Source organism: Nomascus leucogenys, chromosome 13 (genome assembly GCF_006542625.1).
Source record: "Nomascus leucogenys isolate Asia chromosome 13, Asia_NLE_v1, whole genome shotgun sequence".
Taxonomy (NCBI): domain Eukaryota; kingdom Metazoa; phylum Chordata; class Mammalia; order Primates; family Hylobatidae; genus Nomascus; species Nomascus leucogenys.
The window spans coordinates 19534923-19558175 of record NC_044393.1 but is presented as its reverse complement, the minus strand read 5'-3'; the positions used below and the strand labels follow the sequence as shown (position 1 = coordinate 19558175).

General features: G+C 47.1%; 1 protein-coding gene and 1 long non-coding RNA gene across 4 annotated transcripts; one reads left to right on the top strand and one right to left on the bottom strand.

Annotated features, from left to right (window-relative positions):
* The first annotated feature begins 2494 nt into the window (after positions 1-2494).
* TTPAL (alpha tocopherol transfer protein like) lies at positions 2495-17173 on the top strand. Of its 3 annotated transcripts, XM_003253609.4 has the most exons (6): positions 2497-2600; positions 5278-5302; positions 6517-6976; positions 10905-11098; positions 13180-13290; positions 15866-17173. In XM_003253609.4, exons 3-6 carry the CDS (start codon positions 6532-6534, stop codon positions 16142-16144), a joined length of 1029 nt encoding a protein of 342 aa, XP_003253657.1. In that variant the 5' UTR covers positions 2497-2600; positions 5278-5302; positions 6517-6531; the 3' UTR covers positions 16145-17173. The 3 variants fall into 3 exon arrangements, with proteins under 3 accessions (XP_003253656.1, XP_004090144.1, XP_003253657.1); XM_003253608.4 differs by lacking the exon at positions 5278-5302 and having other exon boundaries at positions 2495-2600; positions 15866-16402; XM_004090096.3 differs by lacking the exon at positions 5278-5302 and having other exon boundaries at positions 2495-2600; positions 10905-10996; positions 15866-16372.
* On the bottom strand, positions 16418-20098 carry LOC115838017. The gene is made up of 2 exons (XR_004033089.1): positions 18233-20098; positions 16418-17910 (listed from the first exon to the last, which is right to left on the bottom strand). It is a non-coding gene; the product is annotated as an uncharacterized LOC115838017 (long non-coding RNA).
* Between the last annotated feature and the right edge of the window lie 3155 nt (positions 20099-23253).

Here is a 23253-nt window from a genome sequence, read left to right as displayed (position 1 = left end):
CATCTGGGCTCCAGGTACCAGTAGTAGGTCCTAGGTTTGGGTTGAGGAGAGGGGCGAATTTATTCCAACACCTAGGACAGCATGGTTAGGACAGGGTCATCCCTCACCCTTTGCCACAAGAGCTGCCATTTGGCAGGGCACAGGAGAATGGCTTGAGCCCGGGCAGCCTCCCAGGTGGTTGGGATTACAGGCCTGGCTAATTTTTGTATTTTTAGCAGAGACGGGGTTTCACCAGGTTGGCCAGGCTGGTCTTGAACTCCCGAACTCAGGTGATCCACCTGCCTTGGCTTCTCAAAGTGCTGAGATTATAGGCAATGAGCCACCATGTCCGGCTGTTTTGGGGGGTTTTCTTTTTGAGACAGAGTCTCACTCTGTCACCCAGGCTGGAGTGCAGTGGCATGATCTCGGCTCACTGCAACCTCTGCCTCCTGGGTTCAAGTGATTCTCCTGCCTCAGCCTCCTGGGTAGTTGGGATTACAGGCGCGTGCCACCATGCCGGGCTAATTTTTGTATTTTTAGTAGAGACGGGGTTTCACCATGTTGGCTAGGGTGGTCTCGCCGTACTCCTGACCTCAAGTGATCCACCTGCTTCAGCCTCCCAAAGTGCTGGGATTACAGGCGTGAGCCACTGCGCCCGGCCTTATCTTACGTTTTAAAAGATTTCACAGATGTGATTAATGTAAGGATCTTGAGATGGTAAGATTATTCTGGATTATCTGGCTGAGCCCAATGTAATCCCAAGAGTCCTTATAAGAAGAGGGAAGCGCCAGGCATGGTGGCTCACGCCTGTAATCCCAGCACTTTGGGAGGTCGAGGCGGGTGGATCACCTGAGGTCAGGAGTTCGAGACCAGCCTGACCAACATGGAGAAATCCTGTCTCCACTAAAAATACAAAAAAATTAGCCAGGCATGGTGGCCCATGCTTGTAATCCCAGCTACTCGGGAGGCTGAGGCAGGAGACTCGTTTGAACCCAGGAGGCAGAGGTTGCGGTGAGCCAAGATCGAGCCATTGCACTCCAGCCTGGGCAACAAAAGCAAAACTCTGTCTCAAAAAAAAAAAAAAAAAAAAAAAGAGGGAAGCAGGAGGATCAGTCAGTAGTAGATGTGACAACAGAAGCCAGAGGTTGAGGTGATTTGAAGAAGGGGCCATAAGCTAAGGAATGCAGGTGGCCTTTACAAACTGTACAAGGAAAGGAACTGGTGCTTCCTCGAAATCCTCAGAAAGAATGCAGCCTTGCCAACACCTTGGTTTCAGACTTTTGACCTAGAGAACTGCAAGAGAATATATCTGTGTTGTTTCAATCCACGAAGTTTGTAGTAATTCCTTGTAACAGTAACAGGAAAATAATATATAGATTTAGCAAACAAAACAAAATCCAGGATGCCCAGTAGTTATATTTGAATTTCCTATAAACAATTTTTAAAGTATAAATGTGTCCCAAATGTTGCATAAGACACACTTATTTGTGTGTGTGTGTTTGGAAAGGAACATACTTAAATGTTTATCTGAAATTCAAACTGTAGTGAATGTTCTATATTTTGTCTGTCAATCCTAGAAGTGATGAAACTGAGAGCAGGAGTCCAAACTCATGATTCCCAGGTCCCCTCCACACTGCTGCCCCCTGCCCCTCAATCTGGCAGAAACTGCCACGTTCTTGTGGCCCCCATGGGTCACTTCCCATCTTCTTGGGACTCCTCTTGCCCCTGGGATAGGAAAACCAAAAGACTGTTTAAGGTCGTCTCTTTGGGCTCAGAGTTCTCCTGGACCACCAGAATTTCTCTCTAGAAATGGCTTAGTGTCTACTCTGCCTCAGAGGGACCTAGGAGATTTGCCTCAAAGTTGCAGTTGCACAAAATACTTGCGGGGGGATCTTAATGGACTGGGGTGGGAGTTAGTAAAGCCTTTGTCTGGAGGGAACGTCATGAACCCCAAAGCAGGAGAAAAGTAACTATTGAATCAGGCTCCAGAGCAAGAATCAGTTTCAGATAAGGAAACGGAAGCCCAAGGAGGAATGGGGTCTTGCTCCAGGTCACTCAGTTAATAACAGACAGATGTCCCCTGGTTTGGAATCTCCCCTTTTGGAGCAGCCAGTCCTGATAGCAGCCATAGTGGGGGGAAGTCTAGAATGCTAGTCCTGAGGTCCGGGTTTGAAGCCCTTTACTGCCTTGATTGCCAGTTTCCCTTTCCTGAAATAGGGGAATTGCATAAATATGAGGAGTTAATGAGATCATAGATGTTAAACAACAGGTACATGTTAGCATGTTCTTGGAAAATGGCAGCTTCTTTCCGTCCTTCTCTGAGCCTCAGTTTCCCCACCTATAAGCCACGTTTGACAAGCGGCTGGCACCCCTGCCCCTCCCAGCCACTCCAGGTCCGCAGCGCAGAGCTCTAGCAGCCACGTGGGGACGGAACGCCAACGCCGCGGGGAAGCGTCGCACATGCGCGCTCCTAGGCGGAGCACCGCCTCCTACGCCCTGGAACGTCACTTCCGGCGCGAGGGGCCGGGCTGGCCGGGCAGGGAGTGCGGGTCGGTTCTGCGCGCGCTGCCGGACGAGGCTCCCGCCGCCGATTGACCCGCGCTCCGCCCGTAGCCGGGCCGGTGAGTGCCCGCGAGCCCGTCCGTGTGCCCTGGGAGCTGAGGAGAGGGACCCCTGAGAGGGAAGGATAACCGGAAGTGGGGACCAGAGGAGCAAGAGACCCCAGGAAATGGGGACACCTGGGGAGGGGGTGACAGCCGGAAGTGGGGGCCTCGGAAGGTTGTCCACGGGATATGGTGTCTCGGGGGCTTTAGGAGAGATGGCTTCCTGACTTCTCCTTGTTGAGAGGAAGGGGTGGAAAGGAAAGTGATGCTCCAGAAAGCGATGGGCTCCAGGTGGGGGAGATCTCTGGCTTCACCCTTACCAATGGTGTCTGCATCTCACTCATATGTCCGCCTGTCAGCTCATTCACCAGCCTGTGACTGAGCCCTGCTGAGCGCTCGGCACTGCTGAGTCCCTGGAGAGTCAACATGAAGCTCCAGGTGGAGGGTAGAGATTAGAAGCCCAGGGTGGGGCTAGACGCATCCTTGCTCTGCCTCACCGGGTGTGCCCCCTTGGGCGAATCGCTTAACCTATATCCTCCGCTGATGTGTACAGACCACTGCCATGTGCCAGGCACTGGGGGTGGCAGTGGACGTGGCAGACAAGCCCTCTGCCCTCGTGGAACTTAGATTCTAGGGGACAGTCCTTTTTGTCCTCCTTTGTAAAATGGGAACAGTAATAGCGCTCTCACCAAATACTGTGAAGATTAAATAAGGAAATGGGTAAAGGGTTTAGCAGTGCTTGATACTTGGTAAAATGCTCAAGTATGCATTCTCTTCATTCCACTATAATGTAAGCTTTATTAGGCAAGGAATTATATTGTTTGCGTCTGTGTTCCCAGTGCCTGTAAGCACAGTGCCTGACATATATGGTAGGTGATCAGTAATTATTTGATAAATGAGTGCGTGGTGAAACTGACTCTAGATAAACGCCCATGGCATTGGACTGTAATTTCTGAAAAGGAAATAGGAACCCAGTTCTGTGGAAAACGGGAGGGAATCACCCTCAGGGAGTTTGGGAAGGATTCACAGAGGTGGTGACCTGGCAGCTGAGCCTGAGCTGTCAAGTTAGGGACAAATTAGAAGAGGAAATTCCAGGCAGAGTGTATCAGAAGTGCACGAGTTCTTCCAAGGATGATGTGTTATTAGTTTGTTTTGACTGGCATTTAATGTGCATCAAGGTGGGGTGAGATGGAAAATGAGGCTGGAGAGGGGCTTTGAGGTGAGGCTTGTACCTTGTGAACACTGATGTTTGATGGGATTGCAGGCATCTCTTGGTTACTTCCATAGAAACAAAGCCATAGTTGTTCCGTTCCTCACTTAGCATACCTGTGCCAACCAGACTAAAGTCATTCGACAAATATTTATGGAGTGCAGATTATGTGTCTAACGCCATGTTAGGTGCTGGGTTTCAGGCGATGAACAAGACAAACTTGGATGTTGCTCACAAATTGCCAACAGACAATTGCAACAGGGTGGGAGAAGTGCGGGGGAGGCACCTAACCTGGCCAGGGGTCAGCGAAGGCTACCTACTCCAGGCCACCAGCATCTCTCAGCTGGATTATTGCAATAGCCTCTAAATAGTCTCTTTGCTTCAGTCCTCACCCCCTTAGAGTCCATTCTCAAGACAGCAGATTGGTCCTTTTAAAATATATTTTTATTTATTTATCTATTTATTTATTTGAGATGGAGTCTCGCCCTGTCGCCCAAGCTGGAGTGCAGTGACATGATCTCGGCTCACTGCAACCTCCACTTCAAGCGATTATCCTTGATTGGAGGATAATCAAGCGATTATCCTGTTTAAAGGTTTATCCTGGTTTCAAGCGATTATCCTGTTTCAACCTCCCAAATAGCTGGCACTACAGGCCCGCATCACCATGCCTGGCTAATTTTTGTATTTTTAGGAGAGACAGGGTTTCGCCATGTTGGCCAGGCTGGTCTTGAACTCCTGACCTCAGGTGATCCATCCATCTCAGCCTACCAAAGTGTTGGGATTACAGGCGTTAGCCACCACACACAGCCCGAGAAAAAAATTTAAAAATTAGCCAGGCGTGGTGGTGTGTGCCTATAGTCTCAGCTACCTGGGAGGCTGAGGCAGGAGGATTGCTTGAACTTAGGAGTTCGAGGTTGCAGAGAGCTATGATTGTGCCACTGCACTTCAGCCTGGGTGACAGAGCAAGACCCTGTCTCTCTTAAAAAACGAAAAAGTGCATGAGTTCGGGTCCTCTAAGAAGCAGACACTAGGATGAGATTAGACATGCTAGAAATTTAGAGGCAACCCTTGTGAAGGACAGCACCTCGGAAGGGAGCTGGAGGAGTCAGGAAGAGCCACTGGCTGTGATGCAGATCAGCTCCTGTGAAGGAGGTTTGGGCAGCAAGTCTCTGACTGCAGGGCAGTCCCAACAAAGGTTTGGCCAGGCCCTCAAGCAAACGCTGCCTGTTAGAGGAGTCCCATGTCTCACTAAATCATTGGCTAGGAGCAGTGAGGCCACAGAAGGGCTGTGGAAAGTTTTGGCTTCCCCCGGATAGTGGATCTAGAGGGGCAGCCACTGGGGCCCTTTATCAATTACGTTTTCCCACAGGAGATCTGACTGGCACATATTCCCGACTGCCACGATAAGTTACATGGGTATGTGGTAAAAAATTCAAACAGTACAGTAAAAATCCTCTTTCTCATCTTAAATCTTCACTTGTCCAGTTCTGTTCCCTAGAGATAACCATTGGTAAGTTTCTTACATCTCCTTCCAGAAGTTTTGTGTGCATTCACAAGTGTGTATATTTAAAAACGTGATTTTCTCTACACTTTTTTAACATGTCAATTCATAAGGATCTGCCTAATTCCTTTATTTTTTTATTTTATTTTATTTTATTTTTTTGAGAGGGAGTCTCGCTCTATCACCCAGGCTGGAGTACAGTGGCACGATCTTGGCTCATTGCAAGCTCTGCCTCCCGAGTTCACGCCATTCCCCTGCCTCAGCCTCCCTAGTAGCTGGGACTACAGGCGCCCGCCACCACGCCCGGCTAATTTTTTTTGTATTTTTAGTAGAGACGGGGTTTCACCGTGTTAGCCACCGTGTTAGCCAGGATGGTCTCGATCTCCTGACCTCGTGATCCGCCCGCCTCAGCCTCCCAAAGTGCTGGGATTACAGGCATGAGCCACCACACCAGACCCCCTAATTCCTTTTCATGACTGACTAGTACCCCATTCATATGGTAATATTACTTAACCAGTCTCCCCTGATGGGCAGTTAAGGTGTTTCCAATCTTTTATCATTATAATCAATACTTGTGAAGGCCATGTGCATATTTTGCATATACATACAAGTATATGTCCTAGAAATGGAATTGCTGACCCAAAGGGCATGTGGGTTTACATTCTGAAGACATTGACAACTGCCCTCCAAAGAGGCTGTCAATTTATACTTCCAGCAGCAGCAAGCATATCAGAGTACGTTTTTTTATTTTTGCCAATCTGAATCTCAGAGTTGTTTTTTGTTTTTTTTTTTTTTTTTTTTTTTTTTTGAGACAGTCTTGCTCTGGCTGGAGTGCAGTCAGGTGATCTGCCCGCCCCGACCGCCCAAAGTGCTGGGATTACAGGCGTGAGCCACCACACCTGGCCTCAGAGTTGTTTAATTCACATTTATTTAACGATGAATAAGGTCGAGCACCTATTAATACATTTATAAGGAAGGCCCTGGTGTTTATTAGGGAGTGTATAGTCTGCTGTAGCTGCTGCCTGCCTCCCTGGGGACTAACGGCAGCCAGCTTGGGGTCAGACTTGCGTGTATGGTTTAGATCCAGTTCATTGCCCCCAGTTGAGAAACACTGCCCTGAGGTTACTCGGCTTTTACAGAAGTGTTCCTGTCCCCTACACTGTGCTGCCCTGGGATTTGAAATAAGTACTTGTTAACTTTGCTTAGGGCTTCTCTGTTGGCAGGGACCCTGGTAGCTAATGTCAGAAGAAAGTGACTCTCTGAGAACCAGCCCTTCTGTGGCCTCACTCTCTGAAAATGAGCTGCCGCCACCACCTGAGCCTCCGGGCTACGTGTGCTCACTGACAGAAGACCTGGTCACCAAAGCCCGGGAAGAGCTGCAGGAAAAGCCGGAATGGAGACTTCGAGATGTGCAGGCCCTTCGTGACATGGTGCGGAAGGAGTACCCGAACCTGAGCACATCCCTCGATGATGCCTTCCTGCTGCGCTTCCTCCGAGCCCGCAAGTTTGATTACGACCGGGCCCTGCAGCTCCTCGTCAACTACCACAGCTGTAGGAGAAGCTGGCCCGAAGTATTCAATAACTTGAAGCCATCAGCCTTAAAAGATGTCCTTGCTTCCGGGTTCCTCACCGTGCTGCCCCACACTGACCCCAGGGGCTGCCATGTCGTCTGCATCCGCCCAGGTATCTCCCTAGACTGTTGTGGGGTGTGTGTGTCCAATCTTTCTGCAGTGTGTCCATTCAGCACCCTGTCCTCCTTTCCACGTCCCTTTTTTACCCCTCCTTTGTTATAGTCAAGGCTCTTTTGATGGCAGATAACAAAAACCTACTCAAACCAACTTCAGAAAAAAGGGAGGATTTAGTTGAAGGAGACAGGAGTCCCTCCCAGAACCAGAGAGCTGAAGGCGTGGCAGCTCTTACTAGGGCCTAGAACCAAGAACCAGAATGCCACCGGGAGCCAAGACAGCCATTCTCCCTGTCTCTGCCTGACGGTCTGTGTATCCTTCAGCCACACATTTCTGCCTTTTGCATACCTTCTTCACACTTTTTCTGTGTATGGCTGTCCTGCTCCTGTGCACGTAGTTAAATCTGGCGCCCTCTCAGCTCTCAGGTTTGCCTGACCACCGAACTAAGTTCCTCAATGCAGATTCCAAATTTCTAGCGGGGAGCATCTGGTGGGGCCTAAGAATCTGCCCCCGGCCATAGGATACAAGCATGGCTGCCAGGGCCCTCCCTGAGCCCTCTTTGTGAATAGGTTGAGGTACAGGTATCAGTGCAAGGGTGTGGACTGGGCAGACACCTGGAAAGGTACCTCCTCTTGCCTCCTCCAACCTTTCCTTCCTTTCCTCTATTTTGTGAAGCCACTGACAGGATTCACTTTGGATTTGTTTTTTGATCTTAGCATTTCATGGCAGTAATTAGGATACCTTACATTTCTTTGTCATGGTGGTTTATGAGTGGGGGCTCTCTGCCACTAAAGGAGCATTTAGAAATACTCCCTAGCCAGGCGTAGCAGCTCATATCTGTAATCCCAGCACTTTGGGAGGGTGAGGGAGAAGGATTGCTTGAGGCCAGGAGTTTGAGACTAGCCTGGGCAACATAGTGAGACCTTGTCTCTACAAAACATTTAAAAAAAAAGAAAGAAATGTTCCCCAAAGAGCATTTCAATACAATGACCAGGGGCTGCCAAAACTCAAGATTTCTGATTCTTAGGCCTGTTCTCTTCCATGACACCAAAAGCATTATAAACTTTGGAATGTTCTACTCCATTCCTAGCCTCAACATTTTCCATTAGACCAGAGTTGAGAGAAAAATGGAAAGTAAGATGCAGTGTTCTCCCCAAGTAAGCCAGGGAATGAGAACACACTAATAGCCCTCTTTCGCTCATTCATATAAAGGCCCTCTTGAAGGGAAGTTTGATGGGGAGTGGACACCTCCATGCACTTTCCTCTGCCTTTACTCATTCCCCAAACTCTCTTTGGAGGCTAAACCATTCTCTTCAGTCTTTACTATGTATGTACCAAGACCACTGTTAATGGCTTACCTGCCATTTTAGGTACTTGCCAAAATTAGTGGTGTTTATTTTAAAATAAGCAATGCAGTGCAGATTTTAGGGCACCAGGAGACCTAGAAACCAGCCAACAGGTTTTTCTGCTGCTCCTCTGTACTCAACTCATAAGAATATTACAACACAGTCAGATATTACAACACTGATTGCACCTTTGCTTGTGTGGTTTCAACCCTTTGCTCATGAGATGAATTTTTTTCTCCGTATGTCTGGGGCAGATCTGGACCCCTTTCCACCGACCCAGCGTTTTAGGAAGAGGCATACACAGAAGTGTTTCTTCTCAATTGGGTATCAGCTTTGCCTTTGTTAAAGCTCTTTTGAGACATGTGATTGAAAGGGATGATATCCAGTTACACAGAGGCAGGGTTAATTGGCAGCAACACTAGACAGCAAGCTGGCACAATTTGGGGACAAAGATCTTTCATGAGAATTTTGCACATATCAGGCCAGGTGCGGTGGCTCATGCCTGTAATCCCAGCACTTTGGGAGGCTAAGGCAGGTGGATCATGAGGTCAGGAGTTCGAGACCAGCCTAGCAAACACAGTAAATCACCCCCGCCTCCCCCCACCCCCCATCCCCCACCTCTACTGAAAATATAAAAATTAGCTGGGCATGGTGGCACATGCCTGTAATCCCAACTACCCCAGAGGCTGAGGCAGGAGAATCACCTGAACCCGGGAGGCAGAGGTTGCAATGCGCCGAGATCACACCACTGCACTCCAGCCTGGGTGACAGAGCAAGACTCTGTCTCAAAAAAAAAAAAAAAAAAAAAAAAGAATTTTGCACGTTTCACATATCCCATTGTTGGCAAATGTGAAGTTTTATCTTTTAAGAAAGAGGCACATAGATTTTGCTGGGATTTTCTTGAGAACAGTGGTTAACAGTAAAAAGTGGGCATTCTCATTTTTTTTTTTTCCTAAAGAGGAAAGAATCATTAAATACATGGGGTGTATTAAAAAAGTATACACCTTGGAAAGAGGAGGGGAACATAGCACTATGCTCCATCTTCACAATACCCCTGTCAAGGTCGTGTATGAGTCAAGACTCAGCTTTTTTTTTGAGACAGAGTCTCGCTCTGTTGCCCAGGTTGGAGTGCAATGGTGCGATCTCGGCTCACTGTAACCTCTGCCTCCTGGGTTCAAGTGATTCTCCTGCCTCAGCCTCCCAAGTAGCTGAGACTAGTGTGCACCACCATGCCCGGCTAATTTTTGTATTTTCAGTAGAGACAGGGTTTCACCACGTTGGCCAGGCTGGTCTTGAACTCCTGACCTCCAATGATCCACCCGCGTTGGCCTCCCAGAGTGTTGGGATTCCAGGCGTGAGCCACCACATCTGGCCAAGACTCACTCTTTGTGTGGCAAGTGACAGAAAGCCAACTCACATTGGCTGAAACAAACAAAAAAAACTCAGTTGCTCAGATAACTGAAGTCCAGCCGTATTGCTATTCAGGGGCCCAAACTCTAGCACTGGAAAGCTGTCCCCACCACTGCTGTCCTCAACAGGGGCTTCATTCCCAGGCCAGCTCTCTTGCCTCATGGGGCCTGTGAATCTCAGACTCACCGCCTCCCACCTCAGCCTCCCAAGTAGTGGGACTACAAGAGGGAAGAGAGATCTCTTTCCAAAGGGCCAGGGTCCTAGAATTGAATCTCCTTGACTCTGCTTGACCTGGCTTGGATCACACACTGTGGCCAGAAGGATGTGCTGTCAGATTGGCCAATCAATCCCCAGTCAGTTGCTCACCTCTGGAGTCAGGAGTCAAGTCAGTTCTATCCAAACTGTATGGCTAGAGTGGGAGGTGGTGGTTCCCTAAGGAAAATCAGGTTAGTGCTATGAAGATAAGGGGAAATACATGATGGCAGAAAGCACAGATGTCCATGAAGGTAGGCATTAACACTCTATTCTACTTATGAGGACATCAGGGCTCAGAGTGAGGTATTACAGTAACTTGCCCAAGGTCACATAGCTAGTAACATTCAAACCTCAGGTGTGTCTGACTTCAGAGGGCATACTTTTTTTTTTTTTTTTGAGACAGGGTCTCACCCTGTCACCCAGGCTGGAGTACAGTGGCATGATCACTGCAGCCTCAACCTCCTGAACTCAAGAGATCCTCCCACCTCAGCCTTCCAAGTTGTGGGACTACAGCCACACCTCACCACACCTGGCTAATGTTTGTATATTTTGTAGAGATGGGGTTTCGCCATGTTGCCTGGGCGGGTCTTGAATTCCTGGGCTTATGCTTAATTCCTCTCACCTCAGCCTTCCAAAGTACTGGGATTACAGGCATGAGCCACTGTGCCCAGCCAGAGCTCATGCTCTTAACCTCAACACTCAATTGTATTTCCATCACAAAATGTGCTGCTGTTTGGGAGTTAAGAAACCAGCTGCTGCTTATTGTTCCATTTACTAAACTAAATAGAGTCATGGCTACTAGAATATCTTTCTTCTCCATTTTGAAACAACAGTGATAGAAAGGAGATAAATCTTTGTTTGATCACTTATTTATATTAACTTCTGTAACATACTGTCAATCTCTTATGACCTTAGACAGATGGATACCGAGCAACTATCCAATTACTGAAAACATCCGAGCCATATACTTGACCTTAGAAAAACTCATTCAGTCTGAAGAAACCCAGGTGAATGGAATTGTAATTCTTGCAGACTACAAAGGAGTGAGTTTATCAAAAGCATCTCACTTTGGCCCTTTTATAGCCAAAAAGGTGATTGGCATCCTGCAGGTAAGACCCCTATCTGTCCTGCCTGTTTCGTGGTGGCTTTGGCTTTCCCCAGGGCCTGTCCATTTACTGTGGGTCTCACATGATACACAAACTGCACATCCCACACCTGCAATCTGAAAAACACAAAAGCATTATGGGAAGAAATTTAAAAGTCCTATTTACCACTTGTTCTCATCAGTCTCTCAAGTGCTCTCTGGAGTAGGTACTTCAGTAAGGCAAGAGTCCAAAAAAACTAGGGAACTGCTTTTTGCCTTTTTTCGGTCTGGAAGGCAGAGGAAAAATTCTCCTAACAAACAAAACTGGCTGGGTGCGGTGGCTCACGCCTGTAATCTCAACTCTTTGGGAGGCCAAGGCAGGTGGATCACTTGAGGTCAGGAGTTCGAGACCAGCCTGGCCAACGTGGTAAAACCCCATCTCTACCAAAAATACAAAAATTAGCTGGGCATGGTGGCAGGTGCCTGTAATCCCAGCTACTTGGGAGGCTGAGGCAGGAGAATCACTTGAACCCGGGAGGCGGAGGTTGCAGTGAGCTGAGATCGCGCCATTGCACTCCAGCCTGGGTGAGAACAGCAAAACTCTGTCTCAGAAGAAAAAAAAAAAAACCTAAGAAATTATGCTTCTGCGTAAGATGCTAGAGCCCCTCCTGCCCTCTGTGGACCTGGGGGATATGGCGTTCTGTTGGGCTGTATTTTGGTCAGATGCTTCACACCTCATGTTCTGTGTTTCAGAACATGAGTCACTGGGGACTGTGGTGCTCCCTCCATATCTGTACCATGTTTAACAGCTTGCACAGTGCTTTTACAGTCATCAGGGCCTATTCAGTCCCTCAACGAATCCTCTGAGATAGGCAAGGCAAGAACTATTTTTCCTTTTTGATAGATGGGGAGATGGAGACCTACAGAAAATATAGCCTGTCACAGCTGTGACCGGTTTTGATTACTTGTTCATTCTGACCCGCCACGTGGGGTGTTTTCCTTTGTGAACTATGGGGCACCAGTGATATAGTAGCTCTTCTCACTGGATTCCACAAATGTTTCAGCCCCTGTGGTGTACCAGGTTTTATTATTTAAATAAATCAGTGCACATTTGGACATTATCAAACATTTGGATTCTGGCTTTGAGCCAACCCTGGCTTTCCTTCACTGGCACTCCTTTTGATGCCTCCTCCTGAATTACCATGTAGATTCAAGTGTCAGGATCAAGAGTGTGGATCAGTGTTAGTACCGTAAGATCATCTGGAGAGGAGAAAAAATTAAGTAAGTTTGGGAAATGCTGTATAGCATGTCCCTTTCTTGTGAATTTCACTGTAAGAATTTACATGTTAAAGGCTCTGAACAGGACTGCAGTTAAGGAAACCCACTTGATTATGCTTAGTGGACTACGTTTCTCAAACTCATTTGCCTGCTGTGGAGCCCTGTTTTGTATAACCTCTAATATCCTGAGAAATATACTTTGGGCAACACTGATCTAGAAGGTCTGTATTTGCCAGATCTGTCCCTGTAGACTCAAGACTGTTTTCTGCTACAAGAGCAGCAGCTCTTCATATGTTTGCCTCTCTTTTTGTTTTTTTGTTTGTTTGTTTTTTGAGATGGAGTCTTGCTCTGTCATCCAGGCTGGAGTACAGTGGCACGATTTTGGCTCACTGCAACCTCCGCCTCCAGGGTTCAAGCAATTCTCCAGCCTCAGCCTCCCAAGTAGCTGGGATTACAGATGCGTGCCACCATGCCCAGCTAAATTTTGTATTTTTAGTGGAGATGGGATTTCACCATGTTGGCCAGGCTGGTCTCGAACTCCTGACCTCAAGTGATCCGCCCGCCTCGGCCTCCCAAAGTGCTGGGATTACAGGCGTGAGCTACCGCGCCCAGCCTCTATTTGCCTCTCTTCTAACCCAGTTTTGGGTCCCAGGAAAGACTTTCCCTGAGGTCCATCTTCCTAGTTAGGCCCCACATGGACTGTCATTGAGGAGGCCATAAGGATCAAATCAGACTGATGTTGGGGCTGAAAATGAAGATTTAACTGGGGGGAGGAAGGTGTGGAAAGATTCTCCAGATATTCTAAACCCCTTTGCCTTTCCCACACAGGATGGTTTCCCCATTCGGATAAAAGCAGTCCATGTTGTGAATGAACCTCGAATATTTAAAGGCATTTTTGCCATCATAAAACCATTTCTAAAGGAGAAAATAGCAAACAGAGTAAGTGATGATCCTATTGATTCAGATTTTTCTTTCCCTCCATTGATTTATTTGTGACATCTGGTACTTGTTTATTATTTTTGCCCTGGAACAACTAATTTGGAAAAGTACAGAGTTACAGATAAAATAACTGAACCAGTCCCTTTTGTGAGGGGAAGATGGAAGAGTAAATGAACAAGAATTTAATATTTGCCAGTAGAGAGAGCAAAAACAGGATTTTTATCGTAAGAGCCTCCCTGGGCAGTATAGCAAGACCCATCTCTAAAAAAATTTTTTAAATTAGGTGGGTGTGCCCGGGCACAGTGGCTCATGCCTGTAATCCCAGCACTTTCAGAGGCCGAGGTGGAGGGATCACTTGAGGTCAGGAGTTCGAGACCAGCCTGGCCAACATGGTGAAACCCCGACTCTACTAAAAATACAAAAAATTAGCCAGGCATGGTGGCACATGCCTGTAATTGCAGCTACTTGGGAGGCTGAGGCAGGAGAATCACTTGAATCTGGGAGGCGGAGGTTGCAGTGAGCCAAGATCATGCCACTGCACTCTAGCCTGGGCAACAGTGAGACTGTCTCAAAAAAAAAAAAAAAAAAAAAAAAAATTAGGTGGGTGTGGTGGCACATGTCTGTAGTCTCCACTACTCAGGAGGCTGAGGTGGGAAGATTGCTTGAGCTCAGTTCAAGGCTGCCATGGGCTTGAACAATTGGCTGTGGTCTTGCCACTGTGTTCCAGCCTGGGTTAACAGAGCGGAACACTGTCTCTAAAATAATTTTTTTTAAGGTTATGGTCATTAGAACCGTGGGGTTTAAAATCGCTACTTAAGCCTTTTGATTTGCCTAATATGTTGTCCTGCTGTGTAGTTTGTGGAGCAATTCAAGGTTTATGAGCTCTGTGAGTTTTTAGCTTACCTCTTATTTAAGAAGGGATAAATGGCACTTTGTCTTCCTTTCTGACCCAGAAGAGCCGCTTCCCTCTTCAGCTTTTCCCAGTCCCACTGATTGAAATGGGATGGGTGGTATTTTTCTCCTTCCCAAGGCCTAGGAAGATCACTGCAAAGACTGGGCCCTGAATTTTACTTGCTTTTTCTTTTTTTTTTCTTTTTCTGAGACGGAGTCTCGCTCTGTCACCCAGGCTAGAGTGCAGTGGTACGATCTCAGCTCACTGCAACCCCTGCCTCCCGGGTTCAAGCAATTCTCCTGCCTCAGCCTCCCAAGTAGCTGGGATTACAGGCACATGCCACCACGCACAGCTAATTTTTGTATTTTTAGTAGAGATAGGCTTTTACCATGTTGGCCAGGCTGGTCTCAAACTCCTGACCTCAGGTGATCCACCCGCCTTGGCCTCCCAAAGTGCTGGGATTACAGGCGTGAGCCACTGCACTGGGCCCTTGCTTTTTCAAAGAAGTAACATATATAGATAGAAAATCTCAAGGAGGTAAGGGAGGGAACTTGAAATCCAGCTCCAGATTCCTAGGCTCTTTCCCTGAAGATTTTGATTCATCAGCTCAGGGATCTGTGCTTTAAAATCCCCTTAGGAAATTCTGATGCACAGCTAGGTTTGCAAACCACTAACTTAGTGGCTTCCCTGCCTGGGTGTGAACCCATGTGGGTCCCTAAAGACTCTGTTTGGAACTTTCACCAAAGCAGCCTTTGGACAGGTCTTTTACATCTGTGAAATGCCCTGATTTGGGGCCCACAATGTTCTTCCTTTGTTCCTTCATAGGTTCCTTCATTCAGAAATATCTATTGATCAACTCTATGTGCAAGCATGTTCTAGATGAACAAAACAGACCAAAACCCCTGCCCCTAGGAAGATTAGATTCTAAAGGGAGCCACAGTGAATTATGTTATCTAGTATTAGAATGTGGTAAGTGCTACAGAGAAAAATAAAGCAGAGAAAAGGATAGCGTGTGTGAGGTGGGAAGGGTTGTGGTATTCAACTGAGTGGTTAGAGGTGGCAGCCTTGAGAAGCTGACATTTGAGCAAAGACTTGAGAAGGGAGAGAGTGAGCCATCTAGTATCTGGGAGGCCAGCAAGGGCACGACCCTGACGTGGGAGCCTGCCCAGCATGCTGGGAGAGCAGCTAGGCTGGCAGCAGCTGGGTCAAGACTGGAGGGGCAGGTGGTGAGAGGAGCACTCAGAGAAGTAATGAGGCTAGATTGTGATGGGCCTCAGAGTCTGAGGTGGCAGTGCTGGAAGGCTGTACATAGAGGCACGACTGTGATCTCAGTTTCAATGAAAAGAACTTAGATTGCAGAGGGACAAGTGGGAGCAGGGAGACCAGATAGGAGGCCACTGGAGGAATCCAGGCAGAAGCGATGTGGCTGCTGCCATTAGTGTGGTGGTGAGGCTGCTGGATCCTGGATACATTCTGAAGCTCCAGCCACCAGGGCGTATGGTATAAGGAAAAGAGAATTAAGGATACTCCAGGCTTTCTGGGCTGAAAAAGTAAGGGTAGAGTTGCCATTAACCTTTCCTTTCTTCATTCAACAGATATTTATTTGAGCACCTACCATGGAGGAGATTTCTGCATTCCTGATTAACCTAAGGACATGTGTGTTTTCATTTCATTCCCTTTTAGTTCTTCCTCCATGGGTCTGACTTGAACTCTCTCCACACAAACCTTCCGAGAAGCATTCTCCCCAAGGAGTATGGGGGCATGGCTGGGGAGCTGGACACTGCCACCTGGAACGCGGTACTGCTGGCTTCAGAAGATGATTTTGTGAAAGAGTTCTGCCAACCTGTCCCTGCCTGTGACAGCATCCTGGGCCAGACGCTGCTGCCTGAGGGCCTGACCTCAGATGCACAGTGTGACGACTCCTTGCGAGCTGTGAAGTCACAGCTGTACTCCTGCTACTAGCCTGTCCCCCAGGGTCACCATCTTTAATTCTTTTCCTTCTTTTCTTTGGAGGCACAAGAATTCAAGGATCCAAGGATTCAGTCTTGCTCCTTGTAATTAAACTGCAGGATGGAGGAACAGCCTGTGAGATATGAGGGTGAGCACATTTTGGGGTAAGCCTTTGGTTACTTGAATTACTCCATGGAAGACATGGAAAATGTCCCCACTGATTCTTAACATTTGGAATCCCAGTCTGCAACTATTAATCTGGAGGCTATATCTGTTTTGTTTTGCTTTTTGGTTGGGGGGTGGTGATCTGGTTCTTACACATCTTGGAAGCAAGAAAAATCAGGACCAAAGTCACTTTGATCCCACTTTTCCAGGAGAAAAACAACCTGTTTGGCCAGTGAGAACTACTTGTATGAAATAATTTGGCCAAACCTGCAGTGTGACCAAATGTGAGACTGGGAGTTTGTTTTTCACAGGAACCCTAAGTATAGACCTCTGCTGCTCATCAGGAACCTTACGTGAGATCAAGGCCCCAGCTGTTGTCACCGGGTTTGGAAAGCACCTTAACTGAATCATGTAAGCATCAGGACATAAGCAGCACTTTGTGGTTAAATGTGGAAGCCAGAGACTTCAAAGCACCTCTGGGACCCATTGGTTGACACTTGCAATAGAAACTTAAGTTTTCCCAAATCCATAAAGCCTTAGCCCTGGTTCTCAATAGAATCAGGGACCTAGCAGGAAATGATTTTACTCAACCTAAAATGCTGGATTCCAGGCCCGTGTAGCTACAAGAATTCTGGCCTGGATCCCAGGTGTGCAACTATGGACAAGACATGGGCCTCTACCTTCTCCTCTATAAAATGAGGCTGGATGAAATGTCAGCTAGGGCCGTTTTGGCTGCTGAGGCTCTGGGATTTGGTTTAGTTACTGAATGTTAGATTTTCTGCCTGGAAAGATAACTATCTAGATAGAAGTGGTTGGATTCTGTTTTTGTTTGTTTGTGGTACACATGTCTTCCCAAGAGAGATGTGTCAACAATTAGCCCTGCCTTTAAAGAAACTATTATATGTATTTCTGGGGCTCACTGACACCAATTTTCTTTTTATAGTGATGGTTAAATTTTGAAAAGATGGCTTTTGTGAGGCCAGGTAAGGTGACCAGGATCTTGTATGATGAATTCCTTCCATCCCTGAGACTCTGGTACTATATTGTAAACCTGGCTACAGTAGTTAATTACTTGAGATTCTTAAATTTTGGTCTCTGGGCCAGGTGTGATGGCTCATGCCTATAATCCCAGCACTTTGGGAGGCCAAGGTGGGCGGGTCACGAGGTCAGGAGTTCCAGACCCGCCTGGCCAAGATGGTGAAACCCTATCTCTACTAAAAATACAAAAATTAGCTGGGCGTGGTGGCGGGCTCCTGTAGTCCCAGCTACTCGGGAGGCTAAGGCAGAAGAATCGCCTGAACCCAGGAGGTGGAAGTGGCAGTGAGCCAAGATCGCACCACTGCACTCCAGCCTGGGTGACAGAGCAAGACTCTGCCTCAAAAAAAAAAAAAAAAAATTTTTTTTTTGGTCTCTGGAAATGAACACAAGGGCAGGTTATTGCTGGGTCACTTCTGGGCCCCCCTGCCCTCCCAGCCCCACTTGAGTTTCTCTCTCTGGTGTGGGTGAACCAGTCAGCCTGAATGTTCTGCATTTTAGCACTTTAGAACCTCCCTGTCAAGATTTTAGCCTTAGCCCAAACATCAAATTAGATGGTTCACATGATGGTTTTTGACCTATTTCCTTTCTTTTTTTTTTTTTTTTTGAGACAGAGTCTCGCGGTGGCCCAGGCTGGAGTGCAGTGGCGCGATCTCGACTGGATCTCAGCTCACTGCAGGCTCCGCCCCCGGGATTCACGCCATTCTCCTGCCTCAGCCTACCGAGTAGCTGGGACTACAGGCGCCCGCCACCTCGCCTGGCTAATTTTTTGTATTTTTAGTAGAGACGGGGTTTCACTGTGTTAGCCAGGATGGTCTCGATCTCCTGAACTCGTGATCCGCCTGCCTCGGCCTCCCAAAGTGCTGGGATTACAGGCATGAGCCACCGCGCCCAGCTGACCTATTTCCTTTCTAATGTATTCCACATGATCATGGTGTTAAATAGTGCAAAGTACTGTGTTGTGTGTACACCTTCTCCGTGCATTTATTAGACTAACCAGTCAAGGCAGACAGCTCAATTAGGGAGAAAACAATACTCTGGAATTTGAAGGCCAGTCTGTTGTTACTAAGCTGTTTATCTCTATTGCCTTTTTAAATGTCTGGATAAGTTGTTGGTGGAAATTAAGTTACTTAACCTCATTAATACCAATTCTAGAGAAACTTCTTTTCACCATGGATAGTAACCCTGGATCCTCTAGGGTCCTGGCTGAGCTGGAAGTGTCAAAAAGCACTCCTGGCTGCTTCTGGTTCCATCTGACGATGATGTGACCCACACTGCTGAAAAGGCCCAAGTAGGGCAAGCGGGAGGGCTAAAGGAGGGAAGGAGGGGGTTCAGAACCCAGTGGCCTGGATGGGAGAACTGGGTGGAGGCTTCCCCAAGAGGGAAGACAGATAAACAAAACAAAACAAAAACTGGGTAAAGAGGAATGAATCACTCAGCCCTGATGTTTCAATTCTACACTGCATTCCTGGCCAGTCGCATTTGTTTTAATGTAGGCATGGCCAAAGATCTCCTAGAGAATTATCTCAAAGACCAGAAGGGACTTGGAGAGGCCTATTTCTTAGGTTTTTCCAGTTGGACAAGGAAGGAGTGGTTTCACTCAGCTTCTAGAAGGAGGTGGAGCCTAAGTTCATCTGCCTCCGGGAGCTGCTTGCTTTGTTTTGGCTCCAAAGAGGTATCAAATAGTTTTGACACCTCAGGAAACTTGAACCAAGCTGTGAAACCAAGACCTCCCTGGGTGAAAATCAAGGTGGTCTCCTTGTGGCTTCACCAGGGTGTTTGTGTCAGGCCGTCTCAGCAGGGTGGGGAATGACCAGCGAGGGAGCACAGTGAGCCTTACTCAGCACTGCGGAGCGCAGTGGTGAGGCAAACACATGAACCTCAAGAACTGGGAGTATGTTCCTTCAGGGAGAAGTTCTGGCCCATTGCACAAACACTTGGAAATTAACTTTTCCCTAAATTCAAGGCAGTGTGGTGTCGGAAGGAAATGGGACAGTAAATTAGGAGATGCGGGCTCCACCTTTACCTTACTACGTGGCCTTGGATGAGCTGGCTGAACATCCCTGAGTGATTCTATGATAGAGATCTATACTCCAAACTTTATTCCTGGTATCTAGTTGGCTTCACTGCCACAGAGACACTGTACTCTGTCTTTTTAGAAGTTTTTTTCCCCCTCAATTGGCTTGTTATTTAGTAAATTTAGGTCTGAATGAATTGGTACCTAAAAGCTTCCAAATCTATACATTCAGAATATGGGAATTTTCTTCCTCTTCTTCCCCCATATCCCAACATGGAATTCTGGAAAACTGTGCCTCTTCCCCTGTTCTGCCTTCATGGGGGATGAAATCTACAGAAACAGCCAAAAGTGCCACCCTGGCTTCACTGAGTTTCTAACTTGCTCTTGGCAAAGGTCGCTTTATTTTTTAATTTTTTTCCTTGCATTTTCTTTTTTATTCTGTTGCTGCTGCAAAAATTAAGGCAAAAGTAGCTTTAGATCTTTCATGTTTCATCCTGGTTTCACAAGGAGTCACTTATCTTAGGAGGTCTGTAAGTCAGGTTACAAGGCCGGGCGCGGTGGCTCACACCTGTAATCCCAACACTTTGGGTGGCTGAGGTGGGTGGATCACCTGAAGTCAGGGGTTTGAGACCAGCCTGGCCAACATGGTGAAACCCCATCTCTACTAAAAATACAAAAAATTGGCTGGGCATGGTGGCGGGCGCCTGTAATCCCAGCTACTTGGGAGGCTGAGGCAGGAGAATCACTTAAACCCAGGTGGCGGAGGTTGCAGTGAGCCGAGATCGTGCCATTGCACTCCAGCCTGGGTGACGAGTGAAATTCCATCTCAAAAATAAAAATAAAAATTTAAAAATCAGGTTACAAAACACTATTTTTCCAGAAATAAGACAATAATAGGCTTTTCTCTGAATTCCTTTATATTGAGCCTTTCCGAATTCTCCCTGGGTGGGCAATTTCTTTAAATAGTATTTGACTCTCGCCAGGCGCGGTGGCTCACGCCTGTAATCCCAGCACTTTGGAGGCCGAGGCGGGCGGATCACGAGGTCAGGAGATCGAGACCATCCTGGCTAACACGGTGAAATCCCGTCTCTACTAAAAAAATGCAAAAAATTAGCCGGGCGCGGTGGTGGGCGCCTGTAGTCCCAGCTACTCGGGAGGCTGAGGCAGGAAAATGGCATGAACCTGGAAGGCAGAGCTTGCAGTGAGCCGAGATAGTGCCACTGCACTCCGGCTTGGGCAAAAGAGCGAGATTCTGTCTCAAAAAAAAAAAAAAATTGTATTTGACTCTCAGATCAATCATGGGATTTTTTTTCATTTGGGTAGCAAAAGCTAGAGTACTGCTGTGGCGATTATAATACTTTTTAAAAGTTTTACCATTTTAAAGTTGCCAACATTTAACATTTTCCTTTGAAACCTCCTTTAATTTAGGGAGTAAAATGTTAGCTAAACCAATTATATACTATATACTATACACTGTATCTCTTGTGGCCATGAGAGGTGTGGCTATACCGAACAGAAACATGTCTACTGTTCAGGAAAGATGTCAGTTCTGGTAACACCTCTCTGTATTGGGATCTGTTAATTTTGTAAATCTAAATTCTTCTGCTCTTGGCCAGGTGCAGTAGCTCATGCCCTGTAATCCCAGAACTTTGGGAGGCTGAAGGGGGACGGATCATTTGAGGTCAGGAGTTTGAGACCAGCCTGGCCAACATGGTGAAACCCCATCTCTACTAAAAAGTACAAAAATTAGCTGGGTGTGGTGGTGCTTGCCTGTAATCCCAGCTACTTGGGAGGCTGAGGCAGGAGAATCGCTTGAACCCGGAAGGCAGCGGTTGCAGTAAGCCAAGATTGTGCCACTGCACTCCAGCCTGGGTGACAAAGCAATATTCCGTGTCAAATAAATAAATTCATTCTTCTGCTCTCCTGACTTAGAGAAATGGTTTGCTTAAAATGCTAGTAACAAACATCATCACAGTCGATAGGAGCTTGCTTCATGGGAAGGATCAATGTGATTTGTGGATGGAGATGATAGTGATGAAATTCCTGTTTCATAGGGCTGTTTTTCTTTTTTTTTTTTTTTTTTGAGACGGAGTCTTGCTCTGTCGCCCAGGCTGGAGTGCAGTGGCGCAATCTTGGCTCACTGCAAGCTCCGCCTCCCAGGTTCACGCCATTCTCCTGCCTCAGCCTCTCCGAGTAGCTGGGACTACAGGCGCCCGCCACCACACCCAGCTAATTTTTTGTATTTTTAGTAGAGACGGGGGTTTCACCGTGGTCTCGATCTCCTGACCTCGTGATCTGCCCACCTCGGCCTCCCAAAGTGCTGGGATTACAAGCGTGAGCCACCGCGCCCGGCCCATGGGGCTGTTTTTCTTTTCATCTCACTGGGCAGCAGGTTTAGTGAGGCAGTGAGATGCTGCTGCTGTGGATTCTTGTAGCTATGCCTCGGCTTCTTGGCATATCAGGTAGGAACCTGTTACAAGTGAAATACTTGAAACCTCTCTGACCAAGAGCCTCTGATGGAGTGGGAGGAGAGCTAATTTTCTGACCAGCTTGGGGCACTGTTTCAGCCACTGGTCACATTCCTTGCTTCAAACTGAAATTCAGTTTGGCTTTGAGTATAGGGATACATGGTGGATTCATGTACTTCAGTGTTTGTTTTGACCAAAGTTTATTTTTCTAGTGCATTTTCTAAGTCAAAGTGGTGAAAATAATGTAAATTTTAGTATGCATGACTGAGTCTGAAACAATAAAAATCTCTGAAAAATGTGCGTGGAGTTCTTTTGTGATGATGACAGTTTGGATAAAGGTTCCAAGGTTCATTATTCACAGCCCAGGTAGACAGCCTCCTCTGCAGGTGAGGGAGGGAGGGGCACTGTGATAGGACAGTGCATTCTGTAGATGCGCTGGCTGCCTCTGAAGATCATACACAATTAGACTGCTGCAGTATGGAGAGGAGAATGCAGCTAGCTACACAGAACAGTAGAGGGATATGCAAATTTTTACATTCTTGAGGCCCAGCTATACTTCTTGGACTGGCCTTGAGTCTTTCCAGTGATAGCCGCCATTTCCTCAATGTGCATGTGGGCTGGGCACACATGTGTTAAGGACACTCATAAATAATGTATTTTAACCTTCAGCTACCCTTAATGAAGCTGCGTTACTGTTCCTGTTGGCAAAATGTAGCTTGCCCAGTGACACACAACTAGCCAAATACTAAGGATGGGATTCAAACCCAGGAAGTGTGACAAGCCCACTGTTTTCTCCTGATGGCTGGAGACAAATAACCAGTCCCCAGATAGAAGAGAGAGAGAAGGCAGGACTCTTCCATAGAGTAAGAAAGTACCAGAAATTGACTTTTTTCCTGGCTTCTTGAAAATATAAGCAGTGGTTGTTAACCTCTCTGAAACCCAAGCTGTAACAACATTTTATTCCAGAAGTAAGCCCAGACTCCTTGAGGGGTAACTGGAGCATGGCTTGCCCAACTCTGGTCCCAGGCTTGCTAAGCTGTTTCTATGTCCCCTGTTTGTTTGGTACTCTGCCCCAGAGTAGACAAAAACTAGGTCCCCATGGTAGGTCTGGTGACTTGATGAGTCAGTTGAGAAATACTCAACACAGGAGGTACACTTTTGATGATGCAACAGGTTAAGTACTTATATTGCAGCATAACCACCCCTTCAGGTCAGCCTTTCCTGAGGAAATTGTGGAACTTAAGTTCAGTCTGTTTCTCACGTATAGAGAAATGAAGCTAACTGTTAAAATCCTTTTCTCTCACAGCAGTCTTATGAGGCCCTTTTCCATGAGTCAGTATTTTCTTGATGCCCCCTGCCCCCTCCTTACACAGTACTAGTTTGGTACCCATACACTCAATGGCAATAAAGTTTCACATTATCGCATTTAAAGGGTA